Source organism: Echiichthys vipera, assembly GCF_963691815.1.
Source record: "Echiichthys vipera genome assembly, chromosome: 18".
NCBI classification, from domain to species: Eukaryota; Metazoa; Chordata; class Actinopteri; order Perciformes; family Trachinidae; genus Echiichthys; species Echiichthys vipera.
Window position 1 is genome coordinate 1,427,232 of NC_139843.1, and position 25,652 is coordinate 1,452,883.

At 48.0% G+C, this 25,652-nt stretch overlaps 1 protein-coding gene across 1 annotated transcript in view; it reads right to left on the reverse strand.

Annotated features, from left to right (window-relative positions):
- The window catches only part of LOC310961353 (glutamate receptor ionotropic, delta-1-like), a gene marked incomplete at both ends in the record, with an annotated part of 570,081 nt that overhangs the window by 223,726 nt on the left and 320,703 nt on the right, over nt 1–25,652 (reverse strand). The window contains one exon of the mRNA XM_083933383.1: nt 23,714–23,998. Within this exon, the coding sequence (XP_083789509.1) occupies nt 23,714–23,998 (285 nt within the window). The remainder of the gene's footprint in view (nt 1–23,713; nt 23,999–25,652) is intronic.

Here is a 25,652-nt window from a genome sequence, read left to right on the forward strand (position 1 = left end):
TCCACTTAAAGCAACAAGGATGTGAGTCCTTAGAACCAACATCAACAGTGTCATTGGACCTTTCAGTGACACTGTTTTGTCAGCTACCTTTTCCAAGAGAAAAAGTGCAAAAGTAAATGTTCTTTTGTAAAAGTGAATTCTTGTTGAGTGCAGCTGAAGGTCCCTTGCGTTGAGACGGTTTGGACACCTGATCAGGACGTGTTGGAGGTTTCTGAGGCTCGTCCGACAGGTTAAAGGCCCGGGGGTCGACCTGGAACCGTCTGGAGAGATCACTTATCTCGTCCGGCCTGGGAACGCCTCAGGGTTCCCAAGGAAGACCTGGGAAACGTCGCTGGGGAGACGTCTTAACACCTTGCTATGGATGGATGGACTTTACACAAAGAAAACTCCACTTTAAAAGGAAAGAATGTAACTGTATATGATTTTCACCTATTGTGTCCAGTCCTTTGGATCTGACTCAACACTTTGCTCGAGGGAATTTCAGCAATCAGCGAAGGAATTCAGCTCAAAGGTGTCTGCAGGGTGCAGCTTTTCATGCCTCCATTCATTCAAACACTTCATTTCACGCTTTAATCTCATCGCCTCATCTTCGTCAAGTCTAACAATCAAGGAGAAACCACTGAAAAGCAGCTGCTGCACCAGTGGGAAGGAGGGGAAGTGAACCTTGGACGGACACACTGTTGATCGAACTGTGTCGCACAGGAATGGAAATACAGCGACTCAAGTCATACGCTTTTCATAAACCCTGAATATTGAGTTTTGTGTCATGCAATATGGTAACTAGTCCGAACAGATGTAATTCTCTAGGCCAGCGGTGTCAAACTCTAATTCACAGGGGGCCAAATTTAAAAACTGGGACAAAGTTGCGGGCCAAACTCAATATTCGTGTTTCTTCTGTTTGATTCTTTGGTTACAGCCACGGTGACAAACAGCTCTTTACCTTCACACACAGATCATCTGCTGAAAGATCCTGTCCTCCATCTTTCTTTGGGTCGTTTTTGGGGAGGGGTGGATGAAGTGTGTCTGCAGAGACTGGGAGCATGGATGCTCATGTGTGTGAACGGAAAAGTAGACGTGTGTGTGCTTTATACTGACGGGCTCTCAGAGAACCTGGATATGATCTTAGGGGCCAAATATAATTACACCGCTGGCCAGATTTGGCCCACGGGCCAGAGTTTGACGTCCCTGCTCTAGGCTCATGGTTTCAAATCAAAGTTGGCGCCTTTAAACCTTAAAAACACTTTTAAAAACACATGTTTTGATGATTGCACCTGTTGGGAGACTAATTCAACCTTCAAGAAAGGACACAGTGACATGTGTCCATAACTCCATATTTAACGAAGAAGTATCAGAACATGACATTCACGACAACATACGACTGGACCATTTTACAACACTACTGTTTATTTTTCCCTGTTTCTCATCTCATCTCATCTTCAGCCTCTGATCCGGGGTCAGGTCTCGGGCGCAGCAGCTCCAGCAGGGGACCCCAAACTTCCCTTTCCCGGGCCACATTAACCAGCTCTAACTGGGGGATCCTGAGGCGTTCCCAGGCCAGTGTGGAGATCTAATCTCTCCACCTGGTCCTGGGTCTTCCCCGAGGCCTCCTCCCAGCTGGACGTGCCTGGAACACCTCCCTAGGGAGGCGCCCAGGGTTCATCCTTACTAGATGCCCGATTTATTCAAACAATAGAGTCGACCTGTTGAACTCTTTGATCTCAATCTGACCATAAAACAATGAAATGTTTGGGTTTTTTTTGCTGCAAAAGCCTTTTGTGATGTCACTTCCTTGCTGATGTCACAGGATTGACGCATTATTGTTATGGAGGTAAGTAGTTCAGTGTCACAGGATTGAAAACGAACATGACAGGTGATAGTGTTTCAGTAAAAACACATTACATGGTTTTTCTTTTCAGAAAAACAATATTTTAATTTAAGTAGACGAACATTTGATCCAGTGAGCAACAAAAAAATGATTAATTTCACTTTCTAATTTTCTTCTAAAACCCAAACAACCCATTTTTTAATAATAAAATTATTATTTCTATTTATTTGTGTCTTTAAAATGCATTTGGTGGTTTCTGTTAATTGAAAATTGAAATGAGTCTGAGGGACATAAAGGGCATCCCATTCAGAGTCAACAATTTACTTCAAGCGCTCTGATAGAAAAACTTTGGCATTTCCCCGACTGCTGCTCAACTTCAGCTCCCAGCAACACTTCACATCAAGTCACAGGCGAGAGCAGAGGGAGGGGGATGGATTTACTGACATTTAGTCCACGTTCCTCTGCAGAGAGATTAAAAACAAGGGTCGGGAGAATCATTCTTGTTGTCGTAACACTGCCAGAGAGTCAGAGCGACTTGATGACATTTAAACATACACAGCAGGTGTGTGGGCACCCAGACATGAGACATATGTGAACGTTCATTTAAACAATTTCCTCCTGAGATTATTAAAGTTTATCTGATTCTGATGTGATTCCCAAACCATGTGCTTATGTACTGGATGTCATTACTTCTCATTGGGCCTCAAGAGAAGTGTTAAGATTGCCCTCTGTTGGGGCTAAGCTGTTTAAAGGATGCATCTGTAGAATGAGCAGAACAGTTCCATCTAGTGTCTCAAGATCGTCGTCACAACAACAAAAAAGAAGTCCAGCAGTGGGGTTGCTAGGTTGGTCAGACCCGGCCCAGTAGCTCCAGGAGACCGGAGTCTGTTTGAGCCTGTTTGAACCCGTCCCCTCCAGAAAACCACAGCATCAAAACAAGGATTAGAGGAGTTTGACTGACAGTTAGCGTTAGCCGTTAGCGTTAGCCGTTCCAGCTAAGTGCAGATGAAAGTGATGATAGCATCCAGGAGCAGCGTAGCCATGTGGACGTGCGTTTGAATGGCGTTCCTCTCCTTTCTCTCAGTCCATGGAGTGAATGCTCTGCCTATAGTGACTCTGGTTGTTGCCCGTCTCCGCTCACTCAGCTGCTGGGACAAAGAACGCCCCCTTCACTGAGGCTCCCAAGCAGCTGCACGATTGGCTAACTCCATTTCACCCAGTGCCAGCCTACAGTAGCTGCACCCAACAACAGACAACCCTGGCAACCAGCAACGCCCAACGCTATTGGCTGCTCTCAAAGTCTCCTTTCTGTAGATCTACAAACATTTGGCCACACAAGATCTTTAATCTGTAGCGCTGATATATATGATATAGATAGATAGATAGATAACAAAGGAACCTTCCTCCCAACAACAAGCTGAGAGCTAACGAGCTGAGAACCAATGAGCCGTTGTCTAACAACAGTTTGTCTTTCCTCGTGCAGCCTTGAATATGTATGAACAGCTACATGCGGTTCGCTAAGTGGCTTTCAGACCGGTCTAATCCTTTCGGAGAGTTTAGCCCAATGAGGGGTGAAAAGGGGCCGTTTGAAAGTGGACCCATTCATTTCCTTTGCTAATTAAAAGAAAATTACAGAGGCCGAGAGGAGAACTGCCAAAGAGAAGAGAAGGGCTCGAAACAGGAAATGACTTCATCAAGTATTTCATAACAGTTTAAAGACACGCGGGGACCCTGCAGGTAAAGATCATCAGACTGCAGACGGGGTTAGTTAAGGTTGTTTCAGTAAAGTTAAACAGGTCTTGCTTAAATGCTGCTTTAAGGTGGACCAGGGCCGCCTCAGCGTTCTGGTTTCTTGTGTCGTTTTAGGGGAAAGCTGCTTCCTCGATGAGGGAAACCCGTGAGGAGGAAGAGCCAGACGCCACCTGGAGAAACCTGATTACCGTATCTTCCGCACTATAAGGCGCACCTTCAATGAATGTCTTATTTTGAAACTTTGTTCATATATAAAGTCACCACATTATAAGGCGCATAGAACAGACGCTACAGTGGAGGCTGGGGTTACGTTCTGCATCCATTAGATGGAGCTGCGCTAAAGGGAACGTCAACACAACAGTCAGGGGAGGTCGTCTGGCAAGAACACTTTTTTAAACGCTGTTGGCAAAATGCAAATCTGTACATTGGGACACGACCTGGACCCCAAATGACTTTGCCTGACATGGAGAAAGAGACGTCTATAGATCTGTTTGAGCGTCGTAACCCCCGTTAATATTAGCATTTGATTAATTCAGTCCAATTTAGAAAAGTCCAGAAGATTCTGATTAGATGATTTCATTCCTATTCAAGTAAGCGGAGCGCTAAACAGGAAGTAGAAGTCTCTCTGGGCCACAGACCTGATTATGTTCAGGTTCAGGTCCGACTCCTGTTTCTCAAACACCATGTAAACACCGTACCGCGGGTGAAATCAGAGTTCTCATCCCCTGGTTAACAGACCTAGATACCTACTTTAGTAACCAGGGCATTCATAAATGTAAAAATCCTCCCCGGAGTAATATCTGGTTTCTCATCTGCTCCACATGCTCCGTGGGTTCGAACCCCCCCTCCACTGCAGCGGCTTTAGACCCAGAAACAGAAGAAACCAGGAAGCAACGGCGCCCAAAACAAGGTGAAAACAACAACAACAATAGAGCGTTCCCTTTGAACCCAGGGAGGACTTCACCATGGCAACCAGCGTCAGTACCAAGAAGAGCCGTTTGTGTCCTGGTTGTGTCCAAAAGTCGGCCATTTTGTGACAAAGGTGAAGCTGTAAATGAAGGCGTGTTCAGAGCAGCTGGATGTCGGTGGAGCTCCACCTACTGTACCGGAGGAAGAGTTACTCCCTCATTTCACCATTCAAACCCCCGCAAATGGACACCAGGGGACGTCAGTCAGCTGGTTGTTCCCTGAACCGGGGGAAGAGCGCTTTAGGGAACTGATGGGACTGAAACACATTGACTTTGTTTTATGTTTTATTAGCTCAGTGCTGCTCGTTTTGGATTTAACGCCAGCTTAACCTGTGCACCTCCGCATCTGAGTCCTCATTCCTGCCCAGGCCTGACACTGTCCTTCTGTCATGCAACCGTTTAATTGTTTCATACAGGGCCGTGTAAATGACCATCATCTACAGTAATGTAATATTTAACTGAATGTGTATGAACATGTGTTTAACACTTAAAAGAGGTTTTTCCAGTGGGTCCCAGCAGGGGGTGGGACGGGGCCTGGGGGGTCAAATCGGAGTTCTCATCCCCCGGTTAACAGACCTAGAGAACTCCTTTACTAACCCAGGTATGGAAGCAGGTCAACAACTAAAGTACCCAAAGTAATATTGGGTTTTGCATCATTTGAGGCGTTTCTGTCCTGGTTCTGTCCAAACGTCGGCCATTTTCAAGGTGAAGGTGGAAATAAAGGCGTGTTCAGAGCAGCTGGATGTTGGTGGAGCTCCACCTACTGTACCGGAGGAAGAGTTACTCCCTCATTTTACCATTCAACCCCCGCACATGGACACCAGGAGCCTTCAGTCAGCTGGTTGTTCCCTGAACCGAGAGAAGAACGCTTTAGGGAACTGATGGGACTGGAAACGCACTGACAGAGAGGAAGTAGAGACGATCATCTGGGGACTTTGAGACCAGGAAGTTGAACTCTTTCGTCTTCATGCTCCACGTCTTTCATCCATCCATGTACCGGGGCCACAAAAGACGCCATTTCACGGACACAACGCCATTTCAAGGACACAACCAACGGAGAGAGGCCGACGTTCTTTACTCCTGAAAGTGCTTTTCCAAAAAGTGTCTCCTTGCAAACACCACTGGGACTTTAGCACATCTGAGTCGGGTGAGCTGATGTGATATTCAGCAGCACGGGTGGTTCACAGACAAACCACAGCGGAGACGGAGTGAAATTCCCTTTCCTCCCCTGCACTTTGTTCTTTTCCCTGTGTTTCATCTTTCCTCTTCACCTCCATGCCCACGAATCACTCTTCCATGATTGATCTTTGTTTTTCACTCCTCCTCGGGGGGAGTTTAGGCGAAGCAGCTCAAAATTTACTAATCTCAGAATAAGATGAATTCCTTCCTCGGTGGACGGGCAAAAGCATATTGTGTGAATCATTTTACAGTTCAGGGAATTAGCAGGAGGAAATTGACATGCTGCCTCTTACACGGGACACTTTCAGTGCAGCTAAAAAAAGGCGGAGATGAGGGTTAAAGAGCAGGGACTAGAATATTAAAAGAACAGATTTTTTAATGCATAGAAAGGTACTAAACCTCTGAGATCTCCCGCTGAGACAGAGATGACTTTGGAGCCAATTTAGTCATTAAATATTAGTTAAGGACGGAGGCGAGCTCCCGCTGATGGGTCCGTCCCTGGCCCCGTGGAGAGCTGTTCAAATAATGACGGAGACTTGATTTTACGGGTCCATAATGTCGCAATAATGTCCAAAGATGTTTCTGGTTGAAAACACTAAAATCTGGTTAGAATGATGATGGAAAAACCATCATGGGAGTCGGCGTGGCCTCTTGAGTGACAGCTAGCCTCTGGCCCTCGCTACTCCTCGGACGTAAACATCAGCCAGATGGACGTACGCCCCTCCCCCCAACGTCACATACATGCCCTTTTTTGGTGAGAGGAAATGAGGAGGAGTCAAAGTCTGACAAGATGGAGACTCCTGTAGGCGAGGACGACTGGATCAAGTTAGAGAACGGACCGGAGACGCTACGTCTGTTTTTTATACAGACTATGTCCGTAGGTCTTACCTGTTTACCTGTGTAGAAGGTAAACTCACGGGTTCTGCAGGTCTCATCTCATCTCATCTTCAGCCGCTTATCCGGGGTCGGGTCGCGGGGGCAGTAGCTTTAGCAGGGGACCCCAAACTTCCCTTTCCCGGGCCACATTAACCAGCTCTAACCGGGGGATCCTGAGGCGTTCCCAGGCCAGTGTGGAGATCTAATCTCTCCACCTGGTCCTGGGTCTTCCCCGAGGCCTCCTCCCAGCTGGACGTGCCTGGAACACCTCCCTAGGGAGGCGCCCAGGGTTCATCCTTACCAGATGATCCTGAACCACCTCAACTGGCTCCTTTCAACACAAAGGAGCAGCGGCTCTACTCCGAGTTCCTCACGGATGCTGAACTTCTCCCCCTCTCTCTAAGGGAGACTCCAGCCCCCCTCCTGAGGAAACACATTTCACACGCCTGGACCTGGACCTGGTTCTTTGGGTCCTGACCTGGACCTGGTTCTTTGGGTCCTGACCTGGACCTGGTTCTTTGGGTCCTGACCCAGCTTTCATGACCACAGGTGAGGGTAGGAACCAGGACTGAGGGTAGATCCAGAGCTTTGCCTTCCTCAGCTCTCTTTTCGTCACAACGGTGCGGTAGAGCGACTGCAGCTCCGCCCCCGCTGCTCCAATTCTCCGGCCAAACTCACGCTCCATCGTCCCCTCACTCGTGAACAAGATCCCGAGGTCCTTGAACTCCTTCACTTGGGGTCAGGACTCATTCTGCAGGTAAAGGTACTTATTCTGGTTGAAAGATCAGGGTAACTAAATCATGGACTTTAACTGGTGTTGATCTTTTAGGTGGGTCTTTCTTTAAGGGTCTAAAACCTACTTAGCTGCTGCCGCGGTCCACGACGTTAATCCTGTCGTCAACCACCATCTGATGCAGGAAATGCATTGACGATCTCACCTCTGAACTATCCCTTTAAAGTGTAAAACTGGGAGTTGCCCCTCGACTCATCAGTATGTAGGTGCAACAGTTCAGAACAATTCACCCTGACACAGATTTACACATGGAGCAGGCAGAGAGACTTAAATGGATCCCGACAGCGACGAGCCTCAGGCAGAGATTTCCTCCATGCTGTCTGCAGTTAATCCACCACTTCTCCTCCTCTTCCTCTGTCCTTTTCACCTCTCTCTACCTCACTCTGCTCCCCCCTTCATCCCCCAGCTTTCACGTTACAACACTGCAGAGTTTAATCATCCCAATTTGCTCTTGTTTGGATAGAGATCTCACGACTCTTGAGAGCTCTTCTTCATCCCATCAGTCTCGTCAGTGATGTCAGCAGAAGTGCACCGTATGCTTCGGTCTCAGTGCAGAGGCACCACGGAAACAGGGCTTAACCGTTGTTTCCGAGTCACTGAAGGGGAAAGACAGGACCGCTCAAGCTCACTCTTCTGTCTGCGTCTCCTCCGCGGGACACTGACACCATTTACTGCTTTTATCTTTTACGTTTCCTTATCAAACATCCAGCTGAAGAGCAGAAGTTAAGCCAGGTTCGACCTTATTAGCTGCAGGGATCTGTGTTCTCACCACACAGGTACAACCCTGACTCACATTCATTCATTCATTCATCTTCAGCCTCTTGCCCCTGTCGGGGTCTCGGGGGGCTGGAGCCGATCCCAGCTGACATCGGGCGTGAGGCGGGGTCCACCCTGGACAGGACGCCAGTCTATCACAGGACACATAGAGACGAACAGAGACAGACAACCATTCACACCTACGGGTGATTTAGAGTCATCAATGAACCGAACACCTGCACGTCTTTGGACTGTGGGAGGAAACCGGAGAACCCGGAGAAAACCCACGCAGACACGGGGAGAACATGCAAACTCCACACAGAAGGGCCCCAGCCGGGATTCAAACCAGGAACCCTCTCGCTGTGAGGCGACAGTGCTAAAAACAGACAGTGATTAGCAAATCTTTTTGAACCGATATTGAATTGAATACACTCCAAAAACAAGATATTTAATGTTGAAACTAACGAACTTTATTGTTTTTTTGGAAATATTCACTCATTTTGAATTTGATGTCTGCAACACGTTCATATAAATCTGGGAAAGGAGCAAATGTGTCACCTTTCCTTTAATTAGCACCTGTTTAACAAGTACATGTCTTTGTTTTTGTTAGCTTCATAACTTAGTATGTCTAGTTTAGTGTTTAGTGTGTCTTTTCCTTGTGTGTTTGTTTGTCCGGAGCAGGTCGGCGTGGTTCCCCCCCGGCTGTATCCAGTTACGCTGATCACCTCTCTGAGTATAAGAAGCCGGAGGTGACACGCATGCAGTGCCGGACCGTTGTTCTCATCTACGTGGTAACTTCTCGTCGGTTGGCTCCCGTTTCTCGTCGTATCTGCATTTTCGCTCCGTGTTGTTTGTTTGTAAATGATTGTTTCTTTGTTTCCCTCCGTAGTTCCCACGATCCCGTTTCCCTGTCGTTGTTTACCCGCTCCTGTTTCCCTCGACCGTCTCGTCTGTAGTGTTCCTGTCTCCCTGTATTTATCCCATTTGTTGTCTGTATTAAATATTAATTTATACCTTCATCCCGTGTCCTTGTCTGCGTTTGGGTCCAGTCTCTTTGTGATATTTCCCCGCACCGTTCATGACAGTTTCCCCTGACACTAACAGAGACATGTCCAACTTCACTGACGTTGAATTTGGTGCATAGAAATTCACCCAAATAAAGGAAATGAAGTATTTGATTCCCTGATACTGGGATCAGATATACGCCTCTTTTCATAAACCAAGCCTTACTTTATTTTCCTTTAAAGGAGGAGATGAGAGGAAAAAGAAAGAGTGGGAAGAAAGTTTTTATTAGTATTGATTTATTTGTTCTTAGTCACTATCTTCCTTCTGTTTTGTCATTGTGCAACGTCTGCTCTACCTGCCTTTCCTTTAACCCCCCATCCCCGAGATAAATAATGTTTTCTTGAATCTTGAATCTTGAATAAAAACACTCAATGTGCTCCTGTACCCTGCACTGTGCAATATGCCTGACTAAGGTCACTCAGACCTCTCTAGTACCCACGCTCTTTTACCAGGAAGCACTGTTGCACCACATGCTGCAGTACTGAATGGCCTGGGTCCAGAATCCAGGACCATTGAAGCACCCAGACTCATCAGGTCTTGGGTGATCCGTGTTCCCAGGGTCAGAACTAAAAAGGCAGCGTTCAGTGTTTATGCTCCACAGCTGTGGAACCAGCTCCCTGAACACCTGAGTCGTGCACAGACTGTCAGCTCTTTTGAATCAGGCCTAAAAACACTGTTGTTTACTGCAGCTTTCCCATAATCCAACATGCAGGAAATCTATTTTTATCCCTTTTAATTATCTGCTATTTCATTTTCCTGTATTGTATGTAATCAAAAATCAGGCTACAACAGCTGCCACACACACCTCAGCAGCGGTGTGTGTTACCGACAGACTGGCAAAGACAGAGAGGAGGAAGACGTGCGAGTGTGTTTGTTTACCCACAACACACACCGCAGTGTCTGAGTCAACGTCTCTATCAGCATTTCTCCCCAGGACGGGCTTCTGTTTCGCCTGACAGCTGCTGGATTGGGTGTCGATGAAAAACACCTTCACCCAGAGCGCACGGCGGCCCGGCTGTCCCCCCACGTGGTCTGCTGGCCACCGTGCCGTCGTCTGCCACTTTGATGTGGCTGAGCTGCTGCGTCACGCTCCGCGGAAGCACGCACTGCAACGACTACGCTGATACTGTCGCAAAGGGGCAGCGATTAGTGCGGTGTCTCTGATTGTGTGTGTGTGTGTGTGTGTGTGTGTGTGTGTGTGTGTAGATGCTTTTCCACTCGATATTTAAAGCATGTTCAACCAACGGGAAACACACTGCAGCACTGTAGACACACGAGGGCCTGACCCAAAAATCATATTTGTAAATAGCTTCACGTTATGACTTACGACAGCGTGCAACTTCAAAACGCAACAACCCGTGAAATAAACACGACAAAAAGTGCAAGAAGTGCAAAAAGTGCTCGAATAAAGCTGCAAATTAGACGAGAATTCAATGAAGTCAATGAGAATTACTCATTAATTAACTAGAATAAAATTTAATACGCTGCTTTGAGTCGTGTTATATTATATTTATATGTCAAATTGTCACTTGTGTTTTTGTCAGTCCCTCCTCTCGTCCTTTTGTGTGAGTTTGCCCCTCCCCCAAACGTCACATACATGCCCTTTTTTGGTCATAGGAAATGAGGCGGAGTCAGTTATAGGGTCTATGTTATTTCCTGACGTATTGTGTTTCCCTGTGTGTTGTTTCATGTCCTTGTAAAGCACTTTATGACTTCTGCCTGTGCAAAGCGCTTCATACATGAACCTCTGCTGCTGTAAACCAGGGATGTCAAAGTCAAACACATCAGAGGCCAAAAAAACATATTTGCTACGAGCCGAGGGCCGGACTGGTTCAATTTCTATTAAAACACATTAAAATGATGCATTTAACCTGTTGAACCAAGACCTGACACAGTGCACCGTATTTTATTTAACAATTAAATCAATAATCACATATTTTTGTATCTGTCAGTAATTTTCCAACAGACAAACAGACAAAAACAAACTTGTCCTGGACATTAAATGAATAAAGCAAGATTTTCTTATGACTTTAGTTATTTAGAGGAAACATTTTCAACAAGCAAACAGCAAAAAATAAAGAATATGTTCCTTAATATCAAGATAGAGACGCACAGCTTTGTGAACATGTGCTTTAAACACCCTGTTCTCATCGTCCAGCTTCCCTTTAGCCGTTATTGGGGAGTGTGTGTGTGTGTGTGTGTGTGGGGGGGGGGGGGGGGCTCAAAGTTGACCTCTGCCCTGAATGCTGATGAACTTGCGGTGCTGCAGTGAGTTCGCAGTCTACCGTTGCATTGTGGGTAATGTAGTTCTGGTGCGTGACAAACACCAGCAGGCGGCTGTGGCGTGCGGGACGGTTCTTATACTAATCAAAAATCTTCCCGGGGGCCAAGATCATTCATACGCGGGCCGGATCTGGCCCCCGGGCCTTGACTTTGACACCCATGCTGCAGAAGTACAGAAGCCACTTGGATGAAAGTTACTGTACCTTTGATTCAACTCATCTTGGATATACTGGGTTTTTACAGCTTCATTGAGATGAAAAACAGCTGGAAACAACAGGAACTACGGGCAACAGAAGGACCCACTGAGAGCCTACTCACACTGTCCTTTTGGCCGCGGCCAAAACCGGTTTTTCAGCTAAAGCCTAGTACCTTTAAGCAGTGTGAGCGCACCCGCTCCGCGCTCAACTGCGGCCAGCGGACCGTCCACGGCCCGCTTGAAAGAGGTGGGCTTTAGCGGAGCCGTTTGCACATGTACGAGCACGAGCGTGCGCACGTTTACGAGCACGAGCACGAGCCCTACGGCAGTAGCGTTATGTCCGCCTGTTCGGACATGTAAATAGAAGGACGGACCATGCGCGGACATTTAACAACAACAACAATGGCGGTGAAAGGTTCACGTTGGTGTGATGCGGAGGTGGAGTGTTTACTGCAGATTTGGTCGGATGAAAATATTCAAAAACAGTCGACAAGACGCGCAAAAACTCCGAGGTCTACGGAAAGATCTGGAAACAAAGCCACGCATCGCCATGACGTCATCAATGCGTGTGACGTGTTACGGCGTGATGACGTATAGGCAGCAAGAAGCATTCTCCGAGGCCCAGGTAGTGTGAGTACAAACGGGCCTGGAGGGGGGGACAAGGACCCTAAAGCACGGGGCACGGTCCGGGAGGACAGTGTGAGTACGCTCTGACTCAGCGACCACAGACACAGCTTCGGCCTCTACGACGTGACGTTCAGCCGCTACAATCAATCTAGAGCAGCAGCGTGAAGCCGCATCCATCACCGGCTCTGTTAGTAATGATGATAGTCTCTCAACCTCCACGAGTATTCCTTCAGAGATGGATCCGATCATAAGGAAAGAGTCAAACGTATGTATTTCTTTTACAGTGACACCTGACGGCCGTTCAGAGTCTCGGCTCGATTGCTTTTGTCTGTTTTCTGCTGAGTCGTGCAAAGACGTCTCGTCGACACGCCACTTCTATCGGTTTTCCGTTCAAACTTAATTGTCCCAGAAGGCAGATTTGGTTTGTTACCCCGCACATTAAAGAAGACAGACCTCCTCCCTGGACTTAATCACACAACACTATCGATCCTGTACCTCTTGTTTTCATGTTGACACTAATCCTCTCTAATTCCTGTCCTCCGTATCGTCTCATCCCTTCAGTCTTTATCTCAAATGTTTCACAATATATTTAATCCCATAGAGCGTTCGTTCACGCGCCTGCACCGCGCTGTGAGCCCTGGAACAAAGGGAGGGAAGACGGAGACGATATGAGAGACAACAGCCTCTTGACTCACAGGATAAAGGGATGTTTTAGGTATTTGGAAGTGTGGACGTACGAGGTCCTTTTCCTTCGTCCCCAGAGTCAGGACTAAACATGGGAGAGGTCTGCTCTGTGTCCCCAGAGTCAGGACTAAACATGGGACAGGTCTGCTCCCTGTCCCCAGGGTCAGGACTAAACATGGGACAGGTCTGCTCTGTGTCCCCAGAGTCAGGACTAAACATGGGACAGGTCTGCTCCGTGTCCCCAGAGTCAGGACTAAACATGGGACAGGTCTGCTCTGTGTCCCCAGAGTCAGGACTAAACATGGGTCAAGTCTGCTCTGTGTCCCCAGAGTCAGGACTAAACATGGGACAGGTCTGCTCTGTGTCCCCAGAGTCAGGACTAAACATGGGACAGGTCTGCTCCGTGTCCCCAGAGTCAGGACTAAACATGGGACAGGTCTGCTCTGTGTCCCCATAGTCAGGACTAAACATGGGACAGGTCTGCTCCGTGTCCCCAGAGTCAGGACTAAACATGGGACAGGTCTGCTCTGTGTCCCCAGAGTCAGGACTAAACATGGGACAGGTCTGCTCCGTGTCCCCAGAGTCAGGACTAAACATGGGACAGGTCTGCTCCGTGTCCCCAGAGTCAGGACTAAACATGGGACAGGTCTGCTCTGTGTCCCCAGAGTCAGGACTAAACATGGGACAGGTCTGCTCTGTGTCCCCAGAGTCAGGACTAAACATGGGACAGGTCTGCTCTGTGTCCCCAGAGTCAGGACTAAACATGGGACAGGTCTGCTCTGTGTCCCCAGAGTCAGGACTAAACATGGGACAGGTCTGCTCTGTGTCCCCAGAGTCAGGACTAAACATGGGACAGGTCTGCTCTGTGTCCCCAGAGTCAGGACTAAACATGGGTCAGGTCTGCTCTGTGTCCCCAGAGTCAGGACTAAACATGGGACAGGTCTGCTCTGTGTCCCCAGAGTCAGGACTAAACATGGGACAGGTCTGCTCTGAGTCCCCACAGTCAGGACTAAACATGGAACAGGTCTGCTCTGTGTCCCCAGAGTCAGGACTAAACATGGGACAGGTCTGATCTGTGTCCCCAGAGTCAGGACTAAACATGGGACAGGTCTGCTCTGTGTCCCCAGAGTCAGGACTAAACATGGGACAGGTCTGCTCTGTGTCCCCAGAGTCAGGACTAAACATGGGACAGGTCTGCTCTGTGTCCCCAGAGTCAGGACTAAACATGGGACAGGTCTACTCCGTGTCTGGAACTGATGTGTACGTCAACCAGATGGCAGTATGCCCCTCCCCCCAACGTCACATACATGCCCTTTTTTTCAATAAGACAAAATGAGGCGGAGTCAAAGTCTGGCAAGATGGCGTCTCTCTCAGGTGAGTACGATTGGATCAAGTTGAGAGAACGGACCTTGTCGGAGACGTCCATTTTTTATACGGTCTATGGTTTGGCATCAACGCGCACTTAAGGCTGTGACAAAATGGCGGCGTTTCGCGCCCTGGTAAAGCTGTGAAATGAGTCTAAACATGGCGTGCTATGACACTGGTTTACCTTATATCATGTGGCCCTTTTTGGAGTTCGCTAAAGTAGGTTTTTGCGGCTGCCTTTGTCCACACTAGCTTCTCCGTCAGTACCGTATTTTCCGCATTATAAGTTGCACCTAAAAACCTTCAAATGTCTCAAAAGCCGACAGTGCTCCTTATAACCCGGTGCTCCTTATATATGGACCAATATTGAGCCACAACAGGTCTCCAACTACGGTGAGCAGCCGCCGACTCTATTTTCCCCCGTAGAAGAAGTAACGCGCGGTGCATGTTGAGATATACGACTGCGTGAAGCGTGCCGTTTCATTTCCATGTGTGTGTTTGTGTAAAGAGCCCAAAATGGCTCCTGTTAAGAGACACGCTTACGACGCAGAGTTTACACTCAAGGCCATTAGTCACGCAGTAGAACACGGGAACAGAGCAGCAGCCAGAGAGTTGAATATGAACCAATCAATGGTGCCGAAGTGGAGGAAGCAACAAGACGACCTCCCCTGACTGTTGTGTTGACGTTCCCTTTAGCGCAGCTCCATCTAATGGATGCAGAACGTAACCCCAGCCTCCACTGTAGCGTCTGTTCTATGCGCCTTATATACGGTACTCCACCGTCTCCTGCAGGTGACACTTTGATTACGGATAAGGAGCTCACGCTTCAAAATACCCGATATATCCCTTCAACCGTTCCCTGTCATTGAAAGTCAACCAAACAAACCACAAACACATTAAAGGGGGAAGTTTGGACACTCACTAAATCTCGCCCCCGCCCCTCTTCGTCCCCATTCCTCCCTCTTCATCTTCATCCCTTCCTCCTCGCTCCGCGTGATGACTGAAGCCATTATGAGTGTGAGCGGAGCAGGAGGCCCATTTATTCAGATTACGGGCTCATTGTTGAGGGATACGAGGAGCAGATGGGCTTTTGGGTCTGGCTGTCTGGCCGAGTCTGCGCGGACCGGCCGCGACTGTCACTCGCCTGTGATGATGATTAAAGAAGCTCCTTGGATCGCCTCCTTCCTCCGCTCACAACCTTCCCTGCTCCATTTTATAAAAAGGGCAATAAGTGAGATGTTTGCTGCTCCCAGAAGCACGAAATGACTGTGATTCATCTACCCACACATACACAACCAGTGTTTTAGGACATTTCAGGAAGGACTTAGCATTTAGCATTTAGCATTTTGATCAGTTATCGTTGGATGGCGTTTCCCTTGGGCTCGGGTGTAAGTGGGAAGTAAGTGGCGGGGCTGGTGACAAACATATAAAAGGTTATGGAGCTCAATAAATGTGTATAAAGGTCAATGAAGGTTATTGCTTCCCTAATGGCCTTTTAATAATCTCTCTCTCGCTCTTCAGACGGCGTCCTCCACTCCCGCTCCCGCCCTCACGCCGCTGCCTCGCTCCCTCGCTCCCCCGCCATCTCTCTATTCTCCAGCTCCTTCTGTTGTGTCACGTCCCCCCAAACTGACCACAGGCCTGATTCTGCACCCGTCCCCGGGCAGAATGTGTTTGACACCACAGGAGCAAACGGGGAGTTTTGAATCCTCGTTCCAACAGTATCCGTCTTCACCCGACGCTTGGACAAAGTAACTAACGGCAACAGCCTTTGCTGCAAATCGTCCTGCAAACCGACAACATTCGTGACTATAAATGCTTTTTTCCTGCTGCTGTGATCAGTAACAATACGGTTCTGTAAACAGCAGCGGCAACACACGCTGCACACTGATGCTGCACGCTGATGCTACACGCTGCACGCTGCACACTGCACACTGCACGTTACACGCTGCACCTTATACGCTACACGCTGCACGTTGCACGCTGCACGCTCAGCCCAGGTGTCTGATTGGATCAGGATCGGTGCATCTTTATCTTAAATGCCATCAGATTTGATTTGATGATATGAAAAAGGAGACGTTACGTTAAAGTCCTTGCACTGCAATTGGATTTTACCCACGGTCCAGTCTAGTATATAATCATTTTAAAATGTCTTTGATGATTTTTCCATGATCCCAGTTTGGTATATTTCCATAATCACACTATGATGCTCTTCTATCTATCACATGCAGTCAGTAGTTATGTGTTGCTGTGATCCTCCGGGGTCTGCTCCAGTCTTCCACCTCCTGCAGTACCTCCCTGACTGTCCGCTCCACACTGTGGGTTTCTGCTGGTCTGAGCCGGATCAGGGGTCCCCTCCTCCCCTCCCCGCTCCTCTCACTCCTCCTGACACTTGTTCATATCACAGCTGGAGGCCAGCTCCGCATCCGAGCAGCCATTAAACCCCTCCACACGGAGACACGGTGGTGTATTCACACTGACTGTGCTCATCTCACTCAAGACTCTTTTAAAACAGCTAAAAAATAAACATCCTAAAACACAACAATGCTGAAAAATAGCTTTAAGTGTTCTGCTTTGTATTTATGATCATATTTATTCATGAAGTCTTTGTGTGGGAAACACAAACCGTGACATCCTGTATTGGTACTTTTAACAACAACAACAATGGAGACCGACTTCTTTTTATCCTCCTTATAGAAATTCACTCAGTCACATGCAGCAATAACCCGTCTGCAAACAGCATCAATGAGCGAGACGCCGCACCGCTGTAAAGAGCTAACAAATAACGGCGAGCACAGCACAAAATAATGAAGACATTTAGGGTGCGGCGTCTTCACACGGACGTGCAGGCGCTCTGTGTGTGTGTGCGGTGCAGTCTCAGCTGTGATACGGGAGCTATAAAGGATGTAGCGGCCGCTCACAGACTAATAGCTGTTTACCCTTCGTCATCACAAGGAAGGTGAAGGGAGTTTTATGATGCTCAGCAATCTTACTGCACACGGTAAATATGCAGTTTTTATTATTGCGCCGCACAGTCGAGGAGCAGAGTACGGCCGGCAGAGGAGGCTTTAAGTGTTCAACACAAAGATAGAAAGACAACAAAGGTTGCAGTGATTATTTTCATTCATCTCAGGAAAGGGAAACAAAGTTATAATAATAATAGTGGTAGTAAAAACGTCTCTAGTCCTTGATAGTTGGTGTTATAATATTATATTATTCAGGGCGCCCTCCCACTGTGCGTCCGTCCCGTGCCCCGTGCTTTAGGGTCCTTGTCCCCCCCTCCAGGCCCGTTTGTACTCACACTACCTGGGCCTCGGAGAATGCTTCTTGCTGCCTATACGTCATCACGCCGTAACACGTCACACGCATTGATGACGTCATGGCGATGCGTGGCTTTGTTTCCAGATCTTTCCGTAGACCTCGGAGTTTTTGTGCGTCTTGTCGACTGTTTTTAAATCTTTTCATCGACCAAATCTGCAGTAAACACTCCACCTCCGCATCACACCAACGTGAACCTTTCACCGCCATTGTTTGAAATGTCCGCGCATGGCCCCTCCTTCTTTTTTCTACGTCCCAACAGGCGCACAGGAAATGACCTCAGAGCCGCCGTAGGCCTCGTGCTCGTACACGTGCGCACGCTCGTGCTCGTACACGTGCAAACGTGCTTTACTAAAGCCCACCTCTCCCAAACGGGCCGTGGACGGCAAGCGTGCCGCTCCTAGACATGGTACGGTTGCACTCACACTGGTCAAAGGAACCAGACTTTACCCATAAAACCTGTTTGGGCACAGTACGGGTCGACAATGTGAGTGCGACCTAAAGCTGCAGTCTGGCAGATTCAGTTGAATCGGTCAAATTTTGAATGTTTCCAACTTTCACGCCCCTCCCCCTCTCCCACCAAGCTCCTCCCTCCCTGACATCGAGTGCTCGTCAGTGCACGTGCACCAGATTCCTGGGAGCTCGCCTGTGTCTTCTCTCATCAATAAACAGCATCGAGTACACGCTACATGGAGGTAGGCTGGCTAACTTACTCAAAGAGAGCAGCTGCTAACGTCATTTAGCATATGCTAGCTTGAGGCGTATGCCTGTGATACTGTAACATGATCGAGGGGGGAGGGGGGATCAGTGGCGTGTGTGCGAACTGTGAACTGTGCTGAGTGGACAGGATGATACGGGCGCGGTGGATCTGTCTGTCTGCACTTATTGCTTGTGTTTGAGTGTTGTTCACTTATGAAAATCTTAGCTTAGAGATCAGCGAGATACAAAGCTACTATCACACACATTGAGAAGACAGCGTGGACAAACTTCCGCGTCCATCATGTGATGTCATGGCGCCCAAAAGAAGAAAGAAGAAGAAATGAGCGTCCTAACCCCCGAGAAATGACTCGTGTTATCGTCAGAACTCGATCCAGGAGTGGTCACATTCAGAAAGTCTAGAACAGGAAATGATTAAATCACTGAATCCATATCCAAGTTAGCGGAGCGCTAAACAGGAAGTAGCCAGCTTGCCCGTAGACGTCTTTGGTGCTTCATCTCTGTGAGCCTCATAACAGGGGGCACACAAAGGGGCTTTTGTACAACTGCTATTTTAAAACTGCTATAAAGACGACAGATTAAAACAAAACTGTAGCGGCGTGCACAGTCGCCAGATCTGTTTTTATTCATGAAACGTGCAACTATAAGTAGAATGTGACCAATGCATGTGTCTTGGCTCTCTAACCCTTAAAACTAGATAGAAAAATGAAATAAAAGACAACAATATCTTGACGTTAACTGTGCCCCTGGTTCAGTCTTAAAGGATCCAGACCCTGTGCTGCAGCCGCTGGTGCACTTGCTCTAAATCACTGTGGATAAGAGCATCTGAGAGGCTAAATGCTCGTTCCTGTCTATATCCTTATATTGTAATTGCCACCATCCTGTATCGATTATGCTCAAAAATCCATTGAGCCTAATGTGATTTCATTGAGATACAGTCTAAGCAAGCTCCTCCAAACAAACACAGACGGCAGGAGAGTCGATGTCTGAAGTTCTGCTGCAGCGTTCGGTCACGGGAACCTTCCCAAGGCCAGAGAGCATTAAAGAGCACTCCGGCTGCCAGCAGCTGTTCTTAATATCGTTTTGATTATTACTCTATAGGTGAGTTTAGAGCGACGATGTAAAAGAGAGCTGGAATTACTATATTTTGCCGTCAATGCAAACACTGTGTATCATCAGTGGTGTTGGTGTAGAAGCAAACAGGGACTGCAGAGAGGGCAAACAACAAACATCCACCACAACTGTTTCTTTAGTTTGAAGGAGTTCAGATTTGATTCGTGCTGCAAAACAACAGAAATCAAAAAGTGCTCTCAGATCTCACTCGCCCCCATAACAACGCTTTTAACCGGGTTTCAAAACAGTGAAATGTCCTGCAGCTACGGTTGGAGTCTGAGCAGCGTCTGGTAAACATCTCACGGCTCACAGGATGGAAGCAAAGAGAACCAGCGTCAGGAGAACGTCAGCTGTTTGCTTCGGTCCGACGCAGATCTGTAAAGGCAGCTCTCCCTGTAATCAAACGCCAATATCAAACTGATTTCCAAATGTGCGGCTGAGTTTACACGGGCGCCAGGAGACGCACACACTCACGCCTTCAGCTCACAACCCAAGAGAAACTGTTTCCACTCAACTGTCGAACTTTTGAGATGTGAATAAGTTTCGTTTGCATCGACTGGTTTGGAGGCAGTGAAGGAGGTTACAGCACGTGTTGGTCTGAAGGTGGCGCTGTGGGCTACACATGGCTGTGATCCTCCAGGACACAGAGCAGAAGAAGACAAGGAAATGTGTTTTAATTGTTATTAAGTGTCAGCTGGTGTCGTCCATGAGAGAGAGACGGCATTCTGTCTACAATAAATATAATAACTACTATTCATTCATCCATCTTCAGCCTCTTGTCCCTGTCGGGGTCGTGGGGGGCTGGAGCCGATCCCAGCTGACATCGGGCGTGAGGCGGGGTCCACCCTGGACAGGACGCCAGTCTATCACAGGACACATAGAGACGAACAGAGACAGACAACCATTCACACCTACGGGTGATTTAGAGTCATCAATGAACCGAACACCTGCACGTCTTTGGACTGTGGGAGGAAACCGGAGAACCCGGAGAAAACCCACGCAGACACGGGGACAACATGCAAACTCCACACAGAAAGGCCCCAGCCGGGATTCAAACCAGGAACCCTCTTGCTGTGAGGCGACAGTGCCAACCACTACAACCCTATAATAAACAATAAACAAAAGGCATCAGACTCAGTGAGCAGGATTTATGTGCATAGCATTGAGTTGGGGCTCAGTCCAGAGGTGACTCGGCTGGGGAACCGGAGGGTCGCCGGTTTAAAGTCCCTGTGTGGACCATGAATGGAGCGTGGACTGGTGGCATCAACAGCATCTCCTGGGCACTGCCGAGGAGCTGTTGAGCAAGGCACCGAACCCCCAATTGATCCATTCGCAGCCCCCCCTCGCTGTGACATCTCTCCAATAATTGCATGTTTAAAGGTCCTGTTTGTGTGTGTGTGTGTGTTCTTCTTCTTCTTCTTCTTCTTCTAAACATAAGCTTTGTGAGGTGACGCTGACCTTTGACACTTTAAAATCTAATCAGTTCATTCTTGAGCGCCAAATTTAAGGAAAATCCCTCAAGGCGTTTCTGAGAAAACGCGGACAAACGGACGGATGGACAACCTGAACACCTCATACCTCTGGACACGACTGTCGCCACCAGGCAGAGAATTGGCAAAACTAATAAAATGTCCTGTAACATCTGGGGAGGGAGCAGAAACAGCTGGGATTAGCATGACCATAGAGTCGCACACAGGAACCCCTGGCCCTTGTGTATTGAATGACATGTTATTTATTTAATATATTATGTTATTTGTGTGGTATTCAATGTGGTAAATCACTGTTTAGTTCAAAGTCTGAGGCGTTTCCTGTGTTGTACCCAGGACGCCTGTGAGCAAAGTCAGCACGATCGTGGTTATTGCTTTATTCAAAACACTGAAACACCGCGGCTGCTTCTGTCCACACAGACAGCAAACAGAAACGAGGAGCCCAGGAGCAGCTGGTCCTGTCAGACGCAGAAACACCAGCGTGTTTCACCACCTGCGCGTGAGCTCGAGTTTCTGTGCCGCGGAGAAGAGCGAGTGAGACACCGAGCGGCCGCGGCGCCCTGCCGTGCAGCCTCGCTGCTCAAACGCAGAAGAAGAAACAGGCATCCCATCGAGTTCAGATAACAAGAAGCAACAGCTACACTGTGTTTCATCATCCCAACAGCACAGGACGAGGAAACAATCATGATGTAACATCCAGGTATCCATGCTCCAAACAGCCGGGGGGGAAGAACTACCAACGCCCTCTGGATGAAAATATGATGTGTATTAAAAAAGAGGAAGAGCATAAAGCAAAGTTGTGAGTGGCTGTAAAAACATGCACTTATCTTTATCACCTTTGATATAACGCATAGATTATTTCATCAAAGCCATATATTTATATGTGCTCGCGTAATAAACGAAGAAGTGGAATGAGTGCTACTAAAACGCCTCAGCCATTAAGGGCGCCCTCCCACTGTGCCTCCGTCCTGTGCCCCGTGCTTTAGGGTCCTTGTCCCCCCCTCCAGGCCCGTTTGTACTCACACTACCTGGGCCTCGGAGAATGCTTCTTGCTGCCTATACGTCATCACGCCGTAACACGTCACACGCATTGATGACGTCATGGCGATGCGTGGCTTTGTTTCCAGATCTTTCCGTAGACCTCGGAGTTTTTGTGCGTCTTGTCGACTGTTTTTGAATCTTTTCATCGACCAAATCTGCAGTAAACACTCCACCTCCGCATCACACCAACGTGAACCTTTCACCGCCATTGTTTGAAATGTCCGCGCATGGTCCCTCCTTCTTTTTTCTACGTCCCAACAGGCGCACAGGAAATGACCTCAGAGCCGCCGTAGGCCTCGTGCTCGTACACGTGCGCACGCTCGTGCTCGTACACGTGCAAACGTGCTTTACTAAAGCCCACCTCTCCCAAACGGGCCGTGGACGGCAAGCGTGCTGCAGCTAGGCGTGGTACGGTTGCACTCACACTGGTCAAAGGAACCAGACTTTATCCAGTCATACATATAATGTGTGGAACAAGCTGTAAAATATTCATTCATTCATCTTCAGCCTCTTGTCCCTGTCGGGGTCTCGGGGGCCTGGAGCTGATCCCAGCTGACATCGTGTGTGAGGCGGGGTTCACCCTGGACAGGACGCCAGTCTATCACAGGACACATAGAGACGAACAAAGACAGACAACCATTCACACCTACGGGTGATTTAGAGTCATCAATGAACCGAACACGAGCATAAAAAAACAAGTAAAGGCGGTTTGTCGGTGACACAGCAGTTAGAGCAGTCTCCCCAAGTAAAGAGGCTGAAAGTCCTCGAGGCAGCGGCCACGGGTTCGACTCCAACCCGCGGCCCTCTGCTGCATGTCTCCCCCTCTCTCTCTCTCACCCCATTTCCTGTCTATCCCAACGTGTAAAATAAAAGGCTTGAAAACCGTGAACCATCAGACTACTAATCTGTTTAACAAGGAGGCAGCGCCGTCACTTCAGAAGCACACACACACACACACACACACACACACACACACACACACACACACACACACACACACACACACACACACACACACACACACACACACACACACACACACACACACACACACACACACACACAGCACACATCGGATTGGTAACGCGATGAACCTTTTAAACCACCTAAAGAGACGGCATCCTGAGGAGTCCAGTCACACCGCAGCAGCAGAGGAAACAGGAGCTTCTTGTCAAATCTCCATTGCACAGACTGACAAAACTACACAAACTGATTCAAATCTGTACAGAAAGGTTCTTCGGCTTAAATGCTTTGTTATATATTTTCTCTTTTTACACAGGGAAATACTTCGGTTGCATTGTTCAGTAACTTGAAAAATAGTGAAAAACCGATGTAATAAAATGGTGATATGATGTTTTTGCCGTATCGCCGAGCCCTAATTGGAGGCGTCCGTATGTGACGAGTGTCTGATGAGGACGCGTTGAACATTCACCACATTTTACAAGTTTAAAATCACCAACAGGAGAATCTGACTTCAACACCAACCAGCTGTTCCAGGGTGAACTTCAGGATGATCCGGTTCCACAAACGCCGAAACAAATACCAACTCTGAACCTCCAGCGGCTGACAACCTTCAGCACTTCACCAAGATCTCAACTTCTCATTTTTGAGCCCCCGCCAAAATAAAATCAATGCAGCACAGCGACTGCAAACCTGCCGATCACTTACCGTACTCGATGTCATAGAACACGATGAACTTCTGCCAGCGCAGCTCCTCCACCAGGGTCAGCATGACGTCGTTGAGGCGGACCGGCGGCCTCGCGGCCAGAGTGTATCGCTGCCCGCCGGGACTCGGGTTGAACTGGCAGGCGGTCCGCGGCGACCCCTCGCTGTTCCTCTGGATGTACAGGTGAGGGATGTGCATGGCGTCTGTCAGGGACTGCAGTGCGCTGGCTGACGCGCAGCCGGTCGAGGTTACCAACGCCAGTATACCCTGGTTCATCAGCTCGCAGGCTGGAGGGAGGGAGGAAGGGAGGGAGGGTGGGAAGAAAGGGAGGAAGTGGAGAAGAAGAAGATTGGTTTAATTTGGTAGGTGAGATTATAAATAAGTTATAAATGTGAACAAAAGACAAAGGAAACAGCAACAAATGTCACTGAACAGCACTGACAATCCACCATTATTCACCAATTACACACCACTTTCTTTATGACCATGTTTCTCTAAACGTGTGTTTCTTTAAACATGGATTTATAGACAAACAAATTAACAATTGCAATATTTATTGATGTGTCAAAAGCTTTTGATAACATAGATCAAATAAAAACAAGCTGCAAGCTCATGGTGTTATTGCTACTGAACTTTTTGAAGAAGCGTTTTTCATTCCATACGCCGACGACACCGATATGTTCCTCACAGATAAAGATGAACATTGATAACTCTTATGAACAATGTTCCAGATGGGATGGATATTCTGTTCAAAAGCAATAACTGGTGCCTTAATGTTTAAAAGAGCCTAAAAACAGAGCCACACCAAAGCATCCTTTCCCTGTCGTTAAAGCTCATAATGCGCTTTAATCTGGGTTTTCTGTTATTCGCTGTATTTTTTAATGGTAAAATCTGACAAATTAAATCACAACTCGTGAAACAATTCCCTCTAAGCTGATCACAAAACAATCAACAACGATTACCGTATATTTCGGATTATATGTCACACTTTTCATGGTTTGGCTGATGTGATTTATACTCAGGTGTGACTTTTATAGTCTCATCTCATCTTCAGCCTCTTATCCTGGATCAGGTCTCAGGGGCAGCAGCTCCAGCAGGGGACCCCAAACTTCCCTTTCCCGGGCCACATTAACCAGCTCTAACTGGGGGATCCTGAGGCGTTCCCAGGCCAGTGTGGAGATCTAATCTCTCCACCTGGTCCTGGGTCTTCCCCGAGGCCTCCTCCCAGCTGGACGTGCCTGGAACACCTCCCTAGGGAGGCGCCCAGGGTTCAGCCTTACCAGATGGGGGGACTTATACAGTTAAATATATAATTTAGCATGTTGGTTATTTTCACACAATGAAAGAGGGCGCTGTGGAGTTCTCCCACATCTGTTGTAACCTCATAGCGACCTCTTGTGGTAGCGATCCCTCGGGCGGACCCCTGTTTTTCCTGTCTTCACGCTGTTGTTTTGACCGGTGAAGGTGAGCTGGTGAGTTAAGCGATGTAATGCATGTTTGTGTATGCGGATTATACAGTAGATATTTCAGTTGATTACCTGGCGAACGGCACTGTTCAGTAGCTAGTTAGCTTAGCATGTGTGTTCAGGTGCTAGTTAGCTTAGCACGTGTGTAAAGGAAAGCTAATGCAAATAAACAAGTGGAAGACATTGATCGGATGTCTGAGTTTGAGTGTGACACGTTTCACCGGTTTAACGTGACCTTTACGGTGGGAGTTATTAGATTAATGTGGTTACTTTAATAAAACCGTACAGGCGCTCCAGGCTCGTGTGCCAGTATCTGCTGCTTCTATTACTCCTGTTCCACCGAGGATGAAAACGGTGATGGAGCAGCAGAAAGAAAGTTTGGAGTGAGCAAGAAACTCGTGAGGGAGAAAACAAAAGAAGCTAATCGAGGGCTAAAAGCTCGACAGCCACAGCAGAGGAACAAGTTCACAAACGG